Source organism: Eptatretus burgeri, chromosome 6 (assembly GCF_056783735.1).
Source record: "Eptatretus burgeri isolate ZD-2024b chromosome 6, Ebu_testis_v1, whole genome shotgun sequence".
NCBI classification, from domain to species: domain Eukaryota; kingdom Metazoa; phylum Chordata; class Myxini; order Myxiniformes; family Myxinidae; genus Eptatretus; species Eptatretus burgeri.
The window spans coordinates 39,047,217-39,064,335 of record NC_140966.1 but is presented as its reverse complement, the minus strand read 5'-3'; the positions used below and the strand labels follow the sequence as shown (position 1 = coordinate 39,064,335).

At 46.7% G+C, this 17,119-nt stretch overlaps 1 protein-coding gene across 4 annotated transcripts in view; it reads right to left on the bottom strand.

Annotated features, from left to right (window-relative positions):
- MYCBPAP (MYCBP associated protein) overlaps nt 1–16,832 on the bottom strand; it is a 113,093-nt gene extending 96,261 nt beyond the window's left edge. For all 4 annotated transcript variants that reach the window (XM_085884635.1, XM_085884637.1, XM_085884636.1 and 1 more), the window contains exons 1-2: nt 16,563–16,832; nt 9,721–9,860 (exon numbers count right to left, since the gene is read on the bottom strand). In XM_085884635.1, the coding sequence (XP_085740761.1) occupies nt 9,721–9,860; nt 16,563–16,617 (195 nt within the window). In that variant the 5' untranslated portion in view covers nt 16,618–16,832. The remainder of the gene's footprint in view (nt 1–9,720; nt 9,861–16,562) is intronic.
- Between the last annotated feature and the right edge of the window lie 287 nt (nt 16,833–17,119).

Below are 17,119 nucleotides of genomic sequence, written 5' to 3'. Positions count from 1 at the left end.
GGAAATCTAACTACACAATTACTTATCGTCATAACTGATCGAATGACCCTTTATGGTGTGTTGCAAATTTCCACAGCCGTAACACTACCCCCTTCCCTTTTTACAGACTCGTCCCGAGTCGTCGAATTTTCGTGTGCCACCATGTGCAAGTTCTCCCCTAGTACGTTTTACCTTTGGATCCCTGAGTGCGACATTCAGTGTATCCGTGTCCCCAAAATAAATAACCTAGGGGCTGAGTAACTAAGTAAACAAACCCACTCATACAGACGACTTAAATAAATTGCCGGCGCTAATACATACATGCCGGGGGCGCACTCATATACAATACACAACTTAACAACTTAACCTTACAAATCTTACACTAAACCATGGCCCAGGATCGATGGACTCTGCAAAGAGAAAAAGTTAGCAGGGAGCCAGGCTGCTCGCACGCAGTCTCTGGCTCATGCAATGCAGGTGACAGGGAATGTGGCCGGCCACTCACACGCAGTCCAAGGCCTCCCCCTTTGAAATGGGCGCAGTGAACTCAACGGCGCATGACCTGCGCAGCGCAGTCTCCGTGCTGGCTCAAGCAGCACACGCAATGAACAGTGTACGGGCTGCCGGTGCAGGCCCGTGTTGCAGCTGCCATCAGGGCAGTCCCTGCAAATTTGCGCGAGGATCCTGGCGCACATGGTAATGAACAAGAATGGGGGGAAATGCAAAACAGAATGGGGCAACTGGACAAGGGCAGCAGGCATGGGCCAAGGCAAAGGCAGGCAGGCAAGGCATGGCATGACAAGGCCGCTGTAGCAAACACAGCCGGCAGATGAAATGGCCGGCACAGGCCTTGAAGCAAACACAGCCGACAGACGATCCGACCGGCACAGGCCTTGCAGCAACACAGCCAGCAGATGAAATTGGGCCGGCACCTTGCCTTTCAGTGACAGCCAGCCGATGACGTGGCCGGCACAGGCCTTGTAGCAAACACAGCCGACAGACGATCCGACCGGCACAGGCCTTGCGGCAAACAGCCAGCCGATGAAGTGGCCGGCACAGGCCTTTCAGTAACACAGCCAGCAGATGAAGTTGGCCAGCCCCTTGCCTTGAGATGGAGGTTGGTGGAGGGAGTGCGGTGGTGCTGGCCACTCGGAAGGCGGGCTCGGACCTACCTACTGTCTCCCTCCAAACCTATTGCCTTTGCCTATCTCTGTCCATACCCACTCCCTTAATTTGTCAAACCCAATTTTGCCCCAACTTATTTTTTTGTTTGTTTATATTTTTATTTTTTACTTCCCCCCTATAAATCGTCCCCTAACCCCCTTTATTGTCCTTGTTCGGCTGACCTATCGTCTCCTAGCCTACTCCCAACCCCTACGTTCCCTTCCAGGAGGGGAATAAGGGAGAGCTCGTGTCCTGTGCCGTGGCAAAATTCAAGCCTCAGGATGGCCTCCTCAGACTTCAGCGATCTAACCCAAAGTGGGTCCAGTGGCCCACAACGATAGCGAAGGGATGAATGGTGCAGAGGGGTACACTTCCTAATCTACCCTTATCCGTTAACCTTTAAACTACCCCGGGGCTTTCAACAAGCGCCTCTTGCTTAAACTATTGGTTCTAAAAACCCAGATTCCCGTCGCCTGTGTTGGTGTCCTCCAATTTTGGGCCTTGCCCCCCGATTTTCCTCCAGTGTCCTCACACGGTCTCATGGCTGGGACGCGTGGCTCTCTTGGCAGGAACTACCCTCTGCCGATTCTCCAGCAATGGCACCCCCGGGCACTACACTGCCTCCGAGCCTACCAGCTCCCTAAACACCGGGGAGTGCCCTCCATGGCGACTCCCCTGAAATGCTCACATGGCAGGCTGGCGCACCAGGCCCCTTTCCGAGAGTCGCCCGTGCCCACGCACTGCCCATGTGGCCTATGGCGCCCCGGGCCCCGCATCAGCGGGTCACCCATGCCCACCACACTATCCCGGCCCCTCATGGGCCCTTGGCCTACCACGGCCGACTGGCCCGGTGCCCGGGGTACCCACTCAGCGATACTCACCATTTGCATCCACGCTCCCAGCCCGTCAACAGGGCTCCTGCACCCCTCCAAGCGGGTTTCGAGCCTACTTCCCCACCAACAGCAAAACGACTTCCATTTTGTCAATTTGACTAACCCCCCTAACTCACATTACTCTGACCCCGGGGTCCCTTGGGAGGGAATCACTCCTCCCCCCAATCACTCATCACACCATGCATTCCACAATCACTCCATTCACTCAGGCCCGCTGGCCTCTCACTCAACCTGTTTCCATACAATTCTTCAACTCACACATCGCTGAACTCTTCCATCCTGCTCACTACTTCCCCGAACCTAACTCGTGCTCCCACGTCGTCCCTTAAACTACAGCACGTTCCATTTAACCTACGTAGCTAAGCCAGGTCCCCTCTACACATCCAAAGTCTGTCACTGTCTCCAAATCCACAAAAAATCATTTCCCCTACCTAAATCTGAACTACAATCCCTCTAACTAAACCAGTCCACGGGCCCCATGAGGACTTACCCCTGCCCCATGAAGCCGGTCTAACTAAACCAACCCATCCCCCTAACTAGTTCCATCCTGTGCCCAGGCAGGGGGGTCTTCCACCCCTTGCCCGGGAATCCTGTTCACCCGAAAGCGAGGCCTGCTTTTTTCTTTTTTCAATGCGTGCGCACCAGCGAGGCAACTCGCAACCTGCGCACCTTGCCCGTGACGTCATGGCAGCTGTACGCGTACCTCGACCCTCTTGGACGGCACCATCCGGCAGGGATTCACCCTCCTGCCGAATTCCAACCCTACGTGCAGCCATGACGTCACCCGGCGCATCAAAAAAAACAAGCCTCGTGTTTCGAGGGGCTCCCCACACGAACACATGTTCTCTGCACGTCCGTGACCTGTGCCGTGCGCTCTGCGAACAGAACACACTGCGCAGGCCACAGGGAGCTTCACACACACGCCCGCGTGGAGAACCAATCCGGTCCAAATCCGTTATCCAGCCTAGCTTTTGTCCGCCCGCGGGATCGGCAACATCCACCGCTGGCCTTTCCGGACCGGGTTTTCACTCCCGTAGGCGCGCACGGCGGGGCCTCGTGCGCTGCACGGACCCAACCTCGCGCGTGCTGCCGTGTAAACCCGGCGCGGTCCCCTTTACAACTACGGCCGCTACCCGGCCTTTTTCCATCTGTCGCAGTCGTCTCCGTCGCACTCTCGCGCTCAAGCTCCGTTCCACACACGCACTCCTGTGTGTCACGAGACTCACACACCACGCCATTACACTCACACATGGGGACGCGGCCGCGTGCTCCCTCATGCCCACCGTCATCTCCCTCACGTACAGCGACCTTACACACGCTGTCCCTCTCACACTCGGCCGTTCACGCATGCATGCCATTTCCCTCGCACACGTGGTTCCACTCACACCCGGGGCCTCTCTTACACACACCCCTTCACTCACGCACGGCGTGCTGGGAAGCACGCATTTCGGCACCCTCGCAACCATGCACAACAGGAAAATCACACTGGGGATACGCGCCACCACTCGGGGTCCCGGGGTCTCCATACCCCCCAAGCTGCACGTGCACCCGTTCGCAGCACTCGCCCCCTCGAACTCGCTTGACACGACCTAACCCACCTGGTCGTGATCAGCTTCAAGGGAGCATGGCGTCTCCCTCCGTTCCTGAAGGAGGCTATCCAGCTGCTCGCACCGGGTCACTAAACGGTCTGCCAGCTCACCCTCATAGTCCTCCACTACCTCAATGTGTGTGTGCTCGTCCCCAACCCCGTCCTTATCGTGCAGTCTCTCCTCTATTTTTTTCTATCTCCCGCGTCTCTATACATTTTCTCTTTTCCATTCTTGTTTGTGTCTCCTTTATTAGGGTAGGTCCTAACTGTTCCTTCATCCGACGAGTGGTGTCAATCAAGTCCTGCACCACCGACATTGCTCCTCGTGGTGATATCACACGTCCCACATTATTGTGCTGTTCCATTTCCTGGCTCCTTTTGAGCCGTTCCTCCTCTCGGAACTTTTTGAGTTGTTCGTTCTCTTTCCGGAGTTTTTCGATCTCCGTGGACGCCAATTCTGCTTTCTCCTCGAATTGGTTAACTTCAAATTCATGTTCTTTTTGTTTTCTCTCCCACTGTTCCTCTCGTTCTTCCCTCTCCAATCTCGTTGTCTCCTTCAATTGACTGATTTCTCCTTCCTGCTTCATTCCTTGCTCCTTCACTTTCTCCTCGTACTCCAACCTATTTTTTTCCTTTTGTCGTTCAGTTTCAAATTCATACTCTTTTTGTTTTCTATTCCACTGTTTTTCTTGTTCCTCATTCTGAAATCTCGTTATTTCCTTCAATTGGCCGATTTCCTTCTCCTGTCTCATTCGTTCTTCTTTGTGTTTTTTATTCCACTGTCTTTGTTCTTCATTCTGTAATCTCGTTATTTCCTTCAATTGGCCGATTTCCTTCTCCTGTCTCATTCGTTCTTCTTTGTGTTTTTTATTCCACTGTCTTTGTTCTTCATTCTGTAATCTCGTTATTTCCTTCAATTGGCCGATTTCCTTCTCCTGTCTCATTCGTTCTTCTTTGTGTTTTTTTATTCACTGTCTTTGTTCTTCATTCTGTAATCTCGTTATTTCCTTCAATTGGCCAATTTCCTTCTCCTGTCTCATTTGTTCTTCTTTTTGTTTTTCATTCCACTGTTTTTCTTGTTCCTCATTCTGCAATCTCGTTATTTCCTTCAATTGGCCGATTTCCTTCTCCTGCCTCATTCGTTCTTCTTTGTGTTTTTTATTCCACTGTCTTTCTTGTTCCTCATTCTTCAATCTCGCTTTGGCTTCCATCCGTTCGATCTGTACAGTGTGGTTCCTTAACGTTTTATTATCTGCTGTCGTTCTTTCTTCTCTCACCATCCTCAACTCGTTTTTTAATTCCCTCTCTTTGTCTTCGTGCTCCAGTATCTCTAAAGTTTTTTTCCATCCTTCCTCACTCTCTTCATCCCTTTCCTTGCACATCTTATCCCTTTTCCTGCTCATCTCATCATACTCCAAGCTTGCTTTTTTTTCTCAATTGTTCCTGATATTCCTGTCCTCTTTTTACCTCCTCCTCCAAGCTTTTCCTTTTCCGAATGCCTTCTTCAACCTCTCGCTCTAGTTGCTTTATTTTCAAATCGTGTTCACATTTTTTCTCTTCCAACTGTATTTCCCTCACTCTCCCCTCGAGTTCCTCAAACCGCCTTTCCCCCTCCAATATTTTTCCATTAGTTGTTTTACTTCAGAATCGTGCTCCTTTTGTTTCTTTTCGAGCTCGGTTTTCCATTCTTACTCCAATTGTTTCCGAAGCCCGCCGAGGTCCGCCTGCCTCGCCTGCCATGCCCACGTGGCTTGAAACAGTTGTTGGGAGCGCTCGCCTCGTGTCGTGCCATTTGTTGCGTCATTAATAGCGGCCCGCTCACGCGTCGTGCCGCGCTGAAGTGCGGCCGCGCCGCCATCTTGTGACTCCGTTTGCCGGCAAAGTTCGTGCTCAGTAAATGAGGGTGAGCTCCCCCAAGGATTGTAATTAGTGGTGGAGTTATAAAAAGAACCATCCCGGGCCATGGACTCCACATTAAAAGACATTCATTTCTACCCCGGCACCCGCTCGCCTTGAGACTCCATCTTATTTCTCGGAAGGGATTAATTAAGCTTTGCTCGTAATTTTGGGGGAACGGGGGGGGGGGTTGCTTCGCACACCCCTGGTCCGATCCCCGTAAATTTAGTTGGAGACCGAGGTGGATTCAAATCTCACTCTCGGACACCAGTGTTACGAATTTCGGCCCGCCAGCGTGCGAGCGGCCACATAACTCCAATCGCAACCGCGTCGCCCACCGGACGGACAATTCAGTCATGACCCTCCTGGAACTACCGCCAGGAGCCAGTCACGGGTGTGGGTTTAACCTCACCACGATCGTGCCAATTGCCCACCCGCGCAGGATAGGGTTGCTCGCAAAATTCGACCTACCTAAGTACCTGCGCGAGTAGTCGACCGGGCGATCGTACCTCGCCGCTGGCCGGCCGAGGACACGAACCGCTTAAGCGGTCCGTTCCATGCTTCAGTGATAACCAAGCGGTGTTATCGCCGGCCCCGACGGACGTGATTATTTACCGGGTGCTTACACCCTTCTAGCAATTCCTTCCGTGATGCAAGATGGAACTTTCAAACAAAGGAAAGGACGCAACGAAACAGGAAACAGTTCGACAAGTACATTTATTCCACACTCAGACAAGGCAAGCACGTATTCACAGCCATACAGTAAGAATGCACGTATAACAGTCAAAGCAATGAAAGCAAGAATTACAACCGACTACAAGCAAAAGTTCATTTACATGCACTTGAACAGTTTCTACTTTACAAGACATGGCGCCACAACACGCATTCAAAGAAAAGCAAAGGGAAAGACCCCCTCAAAGGCAAGGGAGTCAGACTGGGCCAGTGGGCCTAATGCGCGTGGAACCTGGATGAGCGGCCAGGTCTACGAGATTGAAGGGTCCTACTCGTGCCCTCGTGGCACGATGGCGGGCAAGCCGCAATGTCAGCGTAGCTGCGCCTGGCTCCGTGCCCCTGGCGTGGTCGGCGAGCTCTATCCAGCGCTCCCCGTCTGCCTTTCCCGTCGGCTTCGAGCTCCGTCTCCCAACCCGACTGTCCCGCCTACACTGCAGACTTGACTTCTTCTTGACTTCCCGCCGCTGCCACTCCACTGCTCCCACTTGGCTCTCTGCCGACGTATTGCGCACCTTGACTTCCACTTGACTTCCCCGCCCCAAGATGCGCCGTGCTCGCGCCTATATAGCCCGGGGGAGGGGCGTATATGTAAATTTCAGGATCACAGCGGGTTCGGAGGCAGGGCTATGCCACCCGATGCTCAGTCATTGGATGGATGAAAAGGGGGCGTGAAGCCTTCCTGATCCGCTTCTCTGGGCGAAAGGAACGCATTCACAACGGGTTCGGAGGCGGGGCTATGCCACGCGATGCTCAGTCATTGGATGTATGAAAAGGGGGCGTGAAGCCTTCCTGATCCGCTTCTCGTGGCGAAAGGAACGCATTCACAACCCATGGCCCGGCGTGTGGTAGAAAGGCGGAGGTGGTGGGAGTTTGTTTGATGGCGGGCGTCGTTTGAGAATGGCGGTGAAGCGATGTTTGCAGGATTGAGTTGTGGAGGTAAAGAGGCAAAGGTGGTGGTGTTTGAGTTGTTGACGGGCGTCGTTTGAGAATGGCGGTGAAGCGATGTTTGCGGGATGGAGTTGTGGAGGTAAAGAGGCGAAGGTGGCGGTGTTTGAGTTGTTGGGGGATTATTGGTCCAAGATAACGATTGAGAAAAGAAAAAGGGCTAACTCAAAGGATCACAGCCCTGTGAACACGGAAATTCCCTCTAAACAACAGTGGGAAAATCTAACTGCACAATTACTTATCGTCAAAACTGATCTTAGGACCCTTTTATGGTGTATTGCGAATTTCCACAGCCGTAACAGTATGTACAATTAGAATGTGAGTACATCTTCAAAGTATGTACAATTAGAATGTGAGTACATGCATAAAGTATATACAATTACAATGTGAGTACATGTATAAAGTATGTACAATTAGAACGTGAGTACGTGTATAAGTATGTACAATTACAATGTGAGTACATGTATAAAGTATGTACAATTAGAATGCGAGTACATGTATAAAGTATGTACAATTATAATGTGAGTACATGTATAAAGTATGTTCAATTATAATGTGAGTACATGTATAAAGCATGTACAATTAGAATATGAGTACATGTATTAAGTATGTACAATTAGAATGAGAGTACATGTATAAAGTATGTTCAATTATAATGTGAGTACATCTATAAAGTATGTACAATTAGAGTGTGAGTACATGTATGAAGTATGTACAATTAGAATGTGCGTACATCTTCAAAGTATGCGCAATTAGAATGTGAGTACATAGATAAAGTATGTACAATTAGAATGTGAGTACATGTATAAAATGCATACCATAAAACCACATCAAACAAGTTTGGGTGAGGGTGTGTAAGCTTTGATTGCTCATTCTCGATGAAATTGAATTACACACTTTAACACTGTAGAACACAAACCACCTTCATAATACATACTTCCAAGAACCTCCAGTTTTGCAGTACTGTACTTGGACATGTTCGATAGGATGGTGTATGTAATAGGAGCTGTCAGAAACAGCCCCTGGGAAGTGAGTGTGGCATGTAAGATGGAGCAGTATCGAGGTGAAGAAGAGGCCACCGATATGGCTATGTATGATACCTATTGACGCTGCGTTTTTGGGTGATCAATAAGGCCTCAATCTCTTTAACTACGACTCAACGTCATCGTATTACAGTGTATAAGGTGATGTATGAGACTGTTTAAGTTGCGCTAAACTTCTGGATTTTTCTTTACGATATTTAAAATCATTATTTTATTGAAGTACAGGTATTACTTGAATACTGCATGGGGTAATGTGTTCTATGAACTCTCAAGTTAGCTTAAGTTTTTTGGTGATAAGTGTCTGGAGCCAAACCTAATTTCACCATGACCTTTTTTTTTTTCAAATGAAGTTCACAAATCACAAGTTTACTCGGTTGCCAGGAAAATCACTGAGTGATCTCGTGTACGAGCACATAACTAAAGCTGATAGCATTAAATCGAAAGGTTCTTTACTATGTCTATGACACCATTATGTCTGATGGGGAAGAGGGGTGGAGCTTGGACTGCACTGGTGGCACATCTCTCCCTCATCCGGAATAGGGGCAGAGCTTGAACTGAGCTGGTGGCACATCTCTCCCTCATCTGGGAGAGAGACGGAGCTTGGACTGTGCTGGTGGCACATCTCTCCTTCATCTGGAATAGGGGCAGAGCTTGGACTGCGTTGGTGGTACATCTCTCCTCATCCGGAAGAGGGGCAGAGCTTGGACTGCGTTGGTGGTGCATCTCTCCTCATCCAGAAGAGGGGCAGAGCTTGGACTGCGCTGGTGGCACATCTCTCCCTCATCCGGAAGATGGGCAGAGCTTGGACTGCGCTGGTGATACATCTCTCCTCATCCAGAAGATGGGCGGAGCTTGGACTGCGCTGGTGGTAGATCTCTCCTCACCCAGAAGAGGGATGGAGCTAGGACTGTGCTGGTGGCACATCTCTCCTTCATCTGGAATAGGGGCGGGGCTTGGACTGCGCTGGTGGTACATCTCTCCTGATCCGGAAGAGGAACGGAGCTTGGACTGTGCTGGTGGCACATCTCTCCTTCATCTGGAATAGGGGCGGGGCTTGGACTGCGCTGGTGTTACCTCTCTCCCTCATCCGGAAGAGGGGCGGAGCATGGACTGTTCATAAATAAAGAGCTCATACTCCTCACTCATTCTTCATTTTACTAATTCATTTATCTGCTTGCAGAATGCAAGCACACCCCCACTTGTAGTGTCTACAATGTTTATTACTGGATAAACAACTTTGGAAGGAATTAAACATCTAAAAAATCATATTACGAGAATATTTGAGAGGCCATTTCATTGCCTAGTTTATACATCCGTTGAAAAAGTCATGCACAATAATTTCCCTTCTCAATAAGCATACTTTCCCTTGTGGGTTGTTCTCTTTGGAGAGATCACTATTTCAATCAACATGTATACTTGTCAATGGATGGCCATATAAAATTAAATGTGTTGAAAAAAACAAATAAAACCCTCTCTGTACCTCCTCGAGGGTCTCAGGTGAAACAATAAGAGCTTGGATGTCTGGACCACAGATTGTGTGGCCAAAACGTGGAGATTCAGATGTCTCATTCACAACATCTTCCGCTTTCTTGAAGTCAGTCGCGATGAAGATTGTTGTTGCTATGTTGAGAAATAAGTATTTTAAATTAGTGCAATCTTAAAGCGTGTACAGTATATAGAAATGGTGATCAGTAAGTCTGTAGTCAGACATTAAAGTCAATGAATGAGATTGAGAAAACATTTTGGTTTTTTTACAAGCTTTAATTACATTTTTTTATGCACCATAGGTATTGTGGAAATTAACAATCACCCTTTTCATTGTTTTTGTCAACAGGAATAGAGGCTGTAAACGATGGGACAGGGCGAAAATGATCAACAGGAAAAAAAATGTAGAGAAGGGAAAACAGTGGGACAACAACAAACTGTGAAACCACAGCACAAGAAGAGGGAATAGGAGAAAGTTGAGTAAAATGTCTCAGCACGTGTAACACTGAACAACAAATTTCAAAAATTTTTTTTTACTGGAGATGTGTAAAGTGATTAAGACTAATTTGGGTACGCTGATTTCAAAAATCATAACCGTTTTGCTGTATCACGTCAGGATTTTCAGGAACAGAAATATTCCCATTGCCTAGAAGTCAGGATTTCAATTAAATTTACATATGTCTTTAACATGTCTATTTCGTACAATTGTTGTTAACTTGTGTTGTATTTCTTTCTTTCAGATAAAGATGAGTAGGCGTTCCTGTACCAATCATCCTGACAACTTCTGTTATGTCTGTGGTCAGTATACCAAAAAAGATCAACAGCGAAGTATATCTACAGCAGTGAAAATGAAGGCCGCCTACTTTCACTACTTCGGGTGTAAGGTGGGGGACCAAGAACAGAGCTGGGCACCACACATCTGCTGCACAAGCTGTCACACAACCTTGACTCAGTGGTTGGTGGGCAAGCGCGCGAGCATGCCATTTGCGGTGCCCATGATATGGCGTGAGCCGCAGAATCATCATGATGATTGTTATTTCTGCTGCACAAGCATCGCCGGCTTCAACAAAAAGAATAAAGGTCACATCAAGTACGCTGACTGCGTCTCTGCTCGTAAACCTGTCCCTCATGATGACGAGAACCCCGTTCCAACACCTCCAGCTGATCAGAACATAGCTGTAAGCAGTGGTGAAGAGGATGGTGATGATGAACCTTTTGAACCTGACACTCAAGAATCACACCTTCTGAACCAGGGAGACTTAAATGATCTTGTAAGAGATCTCTCGCTGTCAAAGGCGAAGGCAGAGCTGCTTGGATCAAGGCTGCAACAGTGGAATCTACTTGAACCTAACACCAAGATATCCTTGTTCAGAGCACGTCACAGAGACATGGCTGAGTTCTTTGAGATGGAAGACACGATGACATTCTGCAGTGACATCAATGGTCTGTTGAAAGAACTTGGGTGTGATCACGATCCTGCAGACTGGCGCCTCTTCATCGACTCGGGGAAGAACAGCTTGAAGGCTGTTTTGCTCCACAATGGCAACGAGAAACCATCAGTCCCACTGGCTCACGCGTTCGGCATGACAGAGACCTATGAGACTATGCGGCAGCTGCTTGATTCCATCAAGTACAATGACTTCAACTGGCACATCTGCGGAGACTTGAAAGTGGTGGCGCTTTTGTTAGGGCTGCAGTCAGGCTACACGAAATACATGTGCTTCCTTTGTCTCTGGGATAGCAGAGACGACAAGAATCACTGGACGAAGAAAGATTGGGAAGAGCGAAAAGAGCATGTACCTGGTCGACACAACGTGAAGCATGTCGCCCTTGTCGACCCAGCCAAGGTTTTCCTTCCACCACTCCACATAAAGCTCGGCTTGATGAAAAGTTTTGTACGGGCAATGGATCTGAATGGGCGTGGGTTTTTATACCTCAAGGAAAAGTTTGGCAACACCTTGTCAGAGGCCAAGATCAAGGCTGGTGTCTTTGTTGGACCGCAAATCCGACAGATTATGAAGGACGAAACTTTTCCGACAACTCTAAACCCCAAAGAGCTGGCAGCGTGGAGGAGCTTCAAAGCTGTGACGGACAACTTCTTGGGGAACGAGCGCGCGGACAACTATGAAGAAATAGTGCAGCAGCTGCTGGAGTCCTTCAGGAAACTTGGCTCCAGGATGTCCCTGAAAATCCATTTCCTACACCAGCACCTGAACTTCTTCCCTGACAACTTGGGAGCAGTCTCGGACGAGCACGGCGAGCGATTCCACCAAGAGATTTCACTCATGGAGACGCGTTACCAAGGGCGGCACAACCCGAACATGATGGGCGATTTCTGCTGGTTCCTGCATCGTGAAACTGACACAGAGCAGCACAAACGCAAAGCCAAATGCCTAAAGTATTTTTAATTACATTCTAGTGGAGTTTTTCTGTAATTTCTATAATTTTGAAGCATTCATGATGAAATAAATGAATCAATGAATTTTTGTAAATTTCATTGAAATCCTGACTTCTAGGCAATGGGAATATTTCTGTTACTGAAAATCCTGACGTGATACAGCAAAACGGTTATGATTTTTGAAATCAGCGTACCCAAATTAGTCTAAATCACTTTACACATCTCCAGTAAAAAAATTTTGTTGTTCAGTGTAATAAAGCGAAATAGTGGAAGTAATCTTATTCTTTTAAAAAGGCCACAAATATTCTGTAATTTTGTGAGGTTGGCCAGGGGAAGATTTTGGCCAAAATCTTTCACGAACTGGCTGGCCAGGCCTGACGTATGACTAAGTAGTCAGGGCAGGAACTTGGAATTTAGACATGGTACAGCTGAGAGCTCACCTACTGTTTGTGAAGGACACCGTGGGAACTTCAACGTAACATCCATCAACGAATGCTGGCAGACAGGACGTGCTTCTTCTCTGAAGCTACACATACGATTTTGGTGAAACGTGACTGCAACCTTCATTACCCATGGTGTGTCAAAGTTTGTTCATGACATCATAAAAATCGGGCTCTTTGGGGATGTAAAGGGGGGTTTCCCACCAAAACATGTATTTGCTTTCCTCTCCGTAACTAAACACACAATTTCGATGAAACTTGACCACAACTTTCATAATGCGTGATATACCAAACTTTGTTCATGCTATTCAAAAATTTAAGGTCTAAAGGGGTCTACGGGGGGGGGGGTGCCCCCCAAAATACGGATTTGCTTTCCTCTCAGAAACTACCCACACAATTCCAATGAAATTTGATTACAACCTTCAACACCCGTCATATATCAAAGTTTGTTCATGACATTAGAAAAATCGGGCTCTTAGAGGGTGTAAGGGGGGGTTGCCCCCCAAAATATATATATTTGCTCTCTTCTCCGAAACTACACACAGCATTTCGATGAAACTTGACTCCAACCTTCATCACCCATGATGTACCAAACTTTGTTCATGCCATTAAAAAAATCTGGGTCGAAAGGGGGCTTTTGCCCCCCAAAAGAGGTATTTGCTTTCTTCTCAGAAACTACACACACAATTCCGCTGAAACTTCACCACAACCTTCATCAACCGTGATGTACTAAAGTTTGTTCACGACATTGAAAAAAAAAAAAAACTTGGGGTCGAAGGGATTCTACATGGGGATTACCCCCCAAAATATATATTTGCTTTCTTCTCTTCAACCACACGCACGATCTCGATTGAAACTTGACCACAACCTTTATCACCCGTGAAGTATCAAAGTATGTTCTCGGCATTAAAAAAAATCCTTAGGTATTTACTTAGTTCTCCGTTACATGTTTTGTGGGTCATCCATGCCAACCAGTGGTTCCCTGGTTATCTTATCCAGCCACTACCAGGTGAGCACCCAGGGGTATTGCCACTATATTTTATTTTCGTTGAGTAATTAAGGCAGCTGTGAGTTGCCCATACACTGTCCAAATAAATGTATATGTCAGAAGAACGTGTTGCATGCTTGGAACATGATCGCCCATAGGGCAGGTACTCTACTAGTTTCTTCAATTTGCTTACACACACCAAGAGCCAAACTGCCGTATATCTGCTGACAATCTAGTCTCTCACAGAGGAAATGATCAAACTCGGGAACCAACCAGAGTAATAAATAATTCCGTTTTATAAATAAACTCGGGAAGGGAGAAAAGAAACAAAACCACAACAATTTGAGAAAAATTATGACAAAGAGGACATCAGATCAATACAAATATCCCTTATAACTATAAAACATTATATCTGGCTAATGTACCTCCACCTAGCCTAATTGACAACATTATCCTCTCAAGGGATAGTCGGACAATCATAAGGAGGAAAGGGTTTGCAGATACAGGGAGGATAAATTTAATAAGCTTGGTTCAGGCTTGGCTGAGACGAGTGAGATTTTCCATTTTTGATAGGTTGGTTCAATTCAGATTAGTAACGATTTACGTAATCGAGGTGTTTCAGTACCCATGGTGCAGTGTGCGTGTGCCACATTGGTTGGCAAGCCAAACAAGTGAGAAAAGCAAACAAGCAAGCCAAACCGATATATCACTCTCGGAGTAGACAGAGGCAAGTTAAGAAAATAACTCGGCAAGCCAAAAGAGAGTGTGAGAAGGACATGGCTAAGAAGATTAAACAGTGCAGCAAGGCTTTCTTTAAGTGTATCAGGGGAAAGGCACAGGTTAGGACAAGTGTGGGCCCATTGAGGAATAGCACTGGGAGAGTGGTTAGTGATGAGTGAGATGGCAGGCTTATTAAACAGGTATTTTTCATCAACTTTTACACAAGAACAGTCAGAAAAATTGCCAATAGCTGAGAGTATCTATCAAGGAGGTGAAGAAGGGCTTTTACAGAAGATCCAGGTTGGCGTGGAGGAGGTAAAGGAACAGCTAGGTAATCGAAGAGAAGATAAGGCTCTGGGGCCAGATAATATGCAACCAAGAGTATTGGTGGAGGTGGCTGAGCAGGTAAGCGAGATATTAACGGATGTTTTCAATAATTCCCTGGAGTCAGGACAGGTACTGGAGGATTGGAGAGGAGCAAATGTAACACCATTATTTAAGAAAGGATCCAGAGAAGAATTGGGGAACAAGAGATCTGTTAGGTTGACGTCAGTTGTGGGAGAGGTGTTGGAGACATTAATTAGGGACCGCATTAGGAACCATTTAAATAAATACAAACTAATTAACTTAGGTAGTCAGCATGGGTTTACCAAAGGTAGTTCCTGTAACAAATCTTTTAGAGTTCTATGAAGCAGTGTCTTATTGGGTGGATGAGGGAAAGGCAGTGGACAGAGTATATCTAGACTCTAAGAAGGCATTTGATGAGGTACCACATCGGAGGTTGTTAGCCAAAGTGAGGACATGTGGAGTGGCTGGTCAGGTCGCTATTTGGATTGCAAACTGGCTTCGTGATAGAATGCAATTTAACCTGAGCAAGTGTAAGATGTTGGGGATGGGAAAGAACAATGAAAATAGAGATTACAGGATGCAAGGGGTAATTTTGGAGCATGTCACACAGGAGAAGGATCTGGGGTGGTAATAGATACGAAGGTAAGCAGGTAGCATAGTGCTAGGTAGCTATAGGTAAAGCAAATAGAGTTTTAGGTTGTATTCGGAGGGGATCGTTTATAAATCAAAAGAGGTGGTGTCAACATTGTACAGGAATTTAGTGAGAGTCACATCTAGAATATTGTGTGCAGTTTTGGTCACCACAACTCAGGAAGGACAAAGACGCCATGGAGAGGGTTCAGCGCAGGGCGACTCGATTGATTTAGGGCCCAGTTAGACTCAGCTACGAAGAGCGGCTGAAGGAGATAGGGCTTTATGCTCTCGGAAGGAGGCGGTTACGAGAAGATATGATAGAGATGTTTAAGACAATGAAAGGTGGAGATAAAATAAGTGCAGATGAATTATTCAACAGAGTAGAGAGTGATAGGACCAGGGGTCATAGCCTGAGAGTAAAGCAGAGGAGCGTTAAGATGGTAGTAAGGCAGGGAACTTTTACTCAGAGAGTAGTTAATGCTTGGAATGGTCTCCCTGGAAATGTAGTGGCAGCAGAAACAGGAGATAAGTTTACATTAGAATTAGATAGGTACCTGGAAGTTATGGAGATAGAGGGTTACAGGGATGTTGACAGTTCTTTTTGGTAGTTTGAGCACTGATGGGTGATTGTGTGCATGTGTACGGAGTGCTGTTGGTGAGGGGTCTCGTCAAGGGGTGTTGTGTGGTTGATATTGTGTTTTTAACCAAGCCCATGCCCCCCCTCCTCAGAGGTGAAGAAGAAGAAGAATAAAAAAAATACAAAAACTAGAAAAACTGAAAATAAACAGATTAAAAATAATAATAATAATAATGAAATCAAATAAATTGCATTTTCTTCTTTGGATCTCGTGTCGATAAGTTCGTGTGGTGTTCGCGCAGGCATGACGGGCTGAATGGCCTCCAGCCGTGTCTGTTTTCCTTGTATCTCCCTGTACAAGGTTAAACAAGACCTAACGAGGCCAAATAATCCGCGTAACCTTCCATTGCAGTAAGTCAGAACATCGAGATAAACGTGCTCGATTGTTGAGCTGCTGGTGCTGCCGTTACCATGGCAGCGAGCACAACCAACATGGCGGCGCGCGCGGCATTATGGGATAGCTCTGAAAAGCCTCCACATGCTGCGAAATGTTGCAGGAGGTCGTTCTGGGGGTCTTTCCGCTTCAAACTGAAGAGAGTGAAATAATGAACGTCACATTTTGGATTTAATATGAAGCTGAGGATCCCAGGATCAGAAGGTGTCGGCTTCAGATGGGAACGTCAAATAAGTAAAACAGAATCTACATTTGCTTCATTCGAGGTGTAATTATTACCGTCATCTTGCTGTAAATCTTTCTTCGCTTCCTTGGGAGATATTTTCGTCGACATTGCCGCGTGTAATGTCTGGAGAGATCTTCGTTGTGAAGCCAATTACTCACTCACTGAGCCGAAGTAATTAAATGTTTGAGGCGGTCCAAGCGTCCAAGTGAACTCAGAAAGCGAACAAACGATATCTATGAAAGTGAACAAAGGGGGTAAAATGAACAAAGCACAATTATTAATGTTAACAAGGACAAATGTGTCCAAGAGCAGCGTCCTAAAGGTTTTGTCGGCTAAAAAAAAAAAAATAAAAAAAACATTTTCAAAAATATTTTAAAAAACAACAACTTCCGATATTTCGTCACGTGCCTTGATTAAGCCAATAGCGAAACGCGTCATAATGTATTTACGTATTCACGATATATCGTGTATTTACGAAATTACAATACATTAAATGGAATAATCTTTAAATAGTAACGTGAACTTTTCGAAACTTTAAAGCAAATGTCCGAATATATTTAAAAGTTCATGATAGACGCTCTCAAAAGGCACCGTCTATGTCAGGATGTGT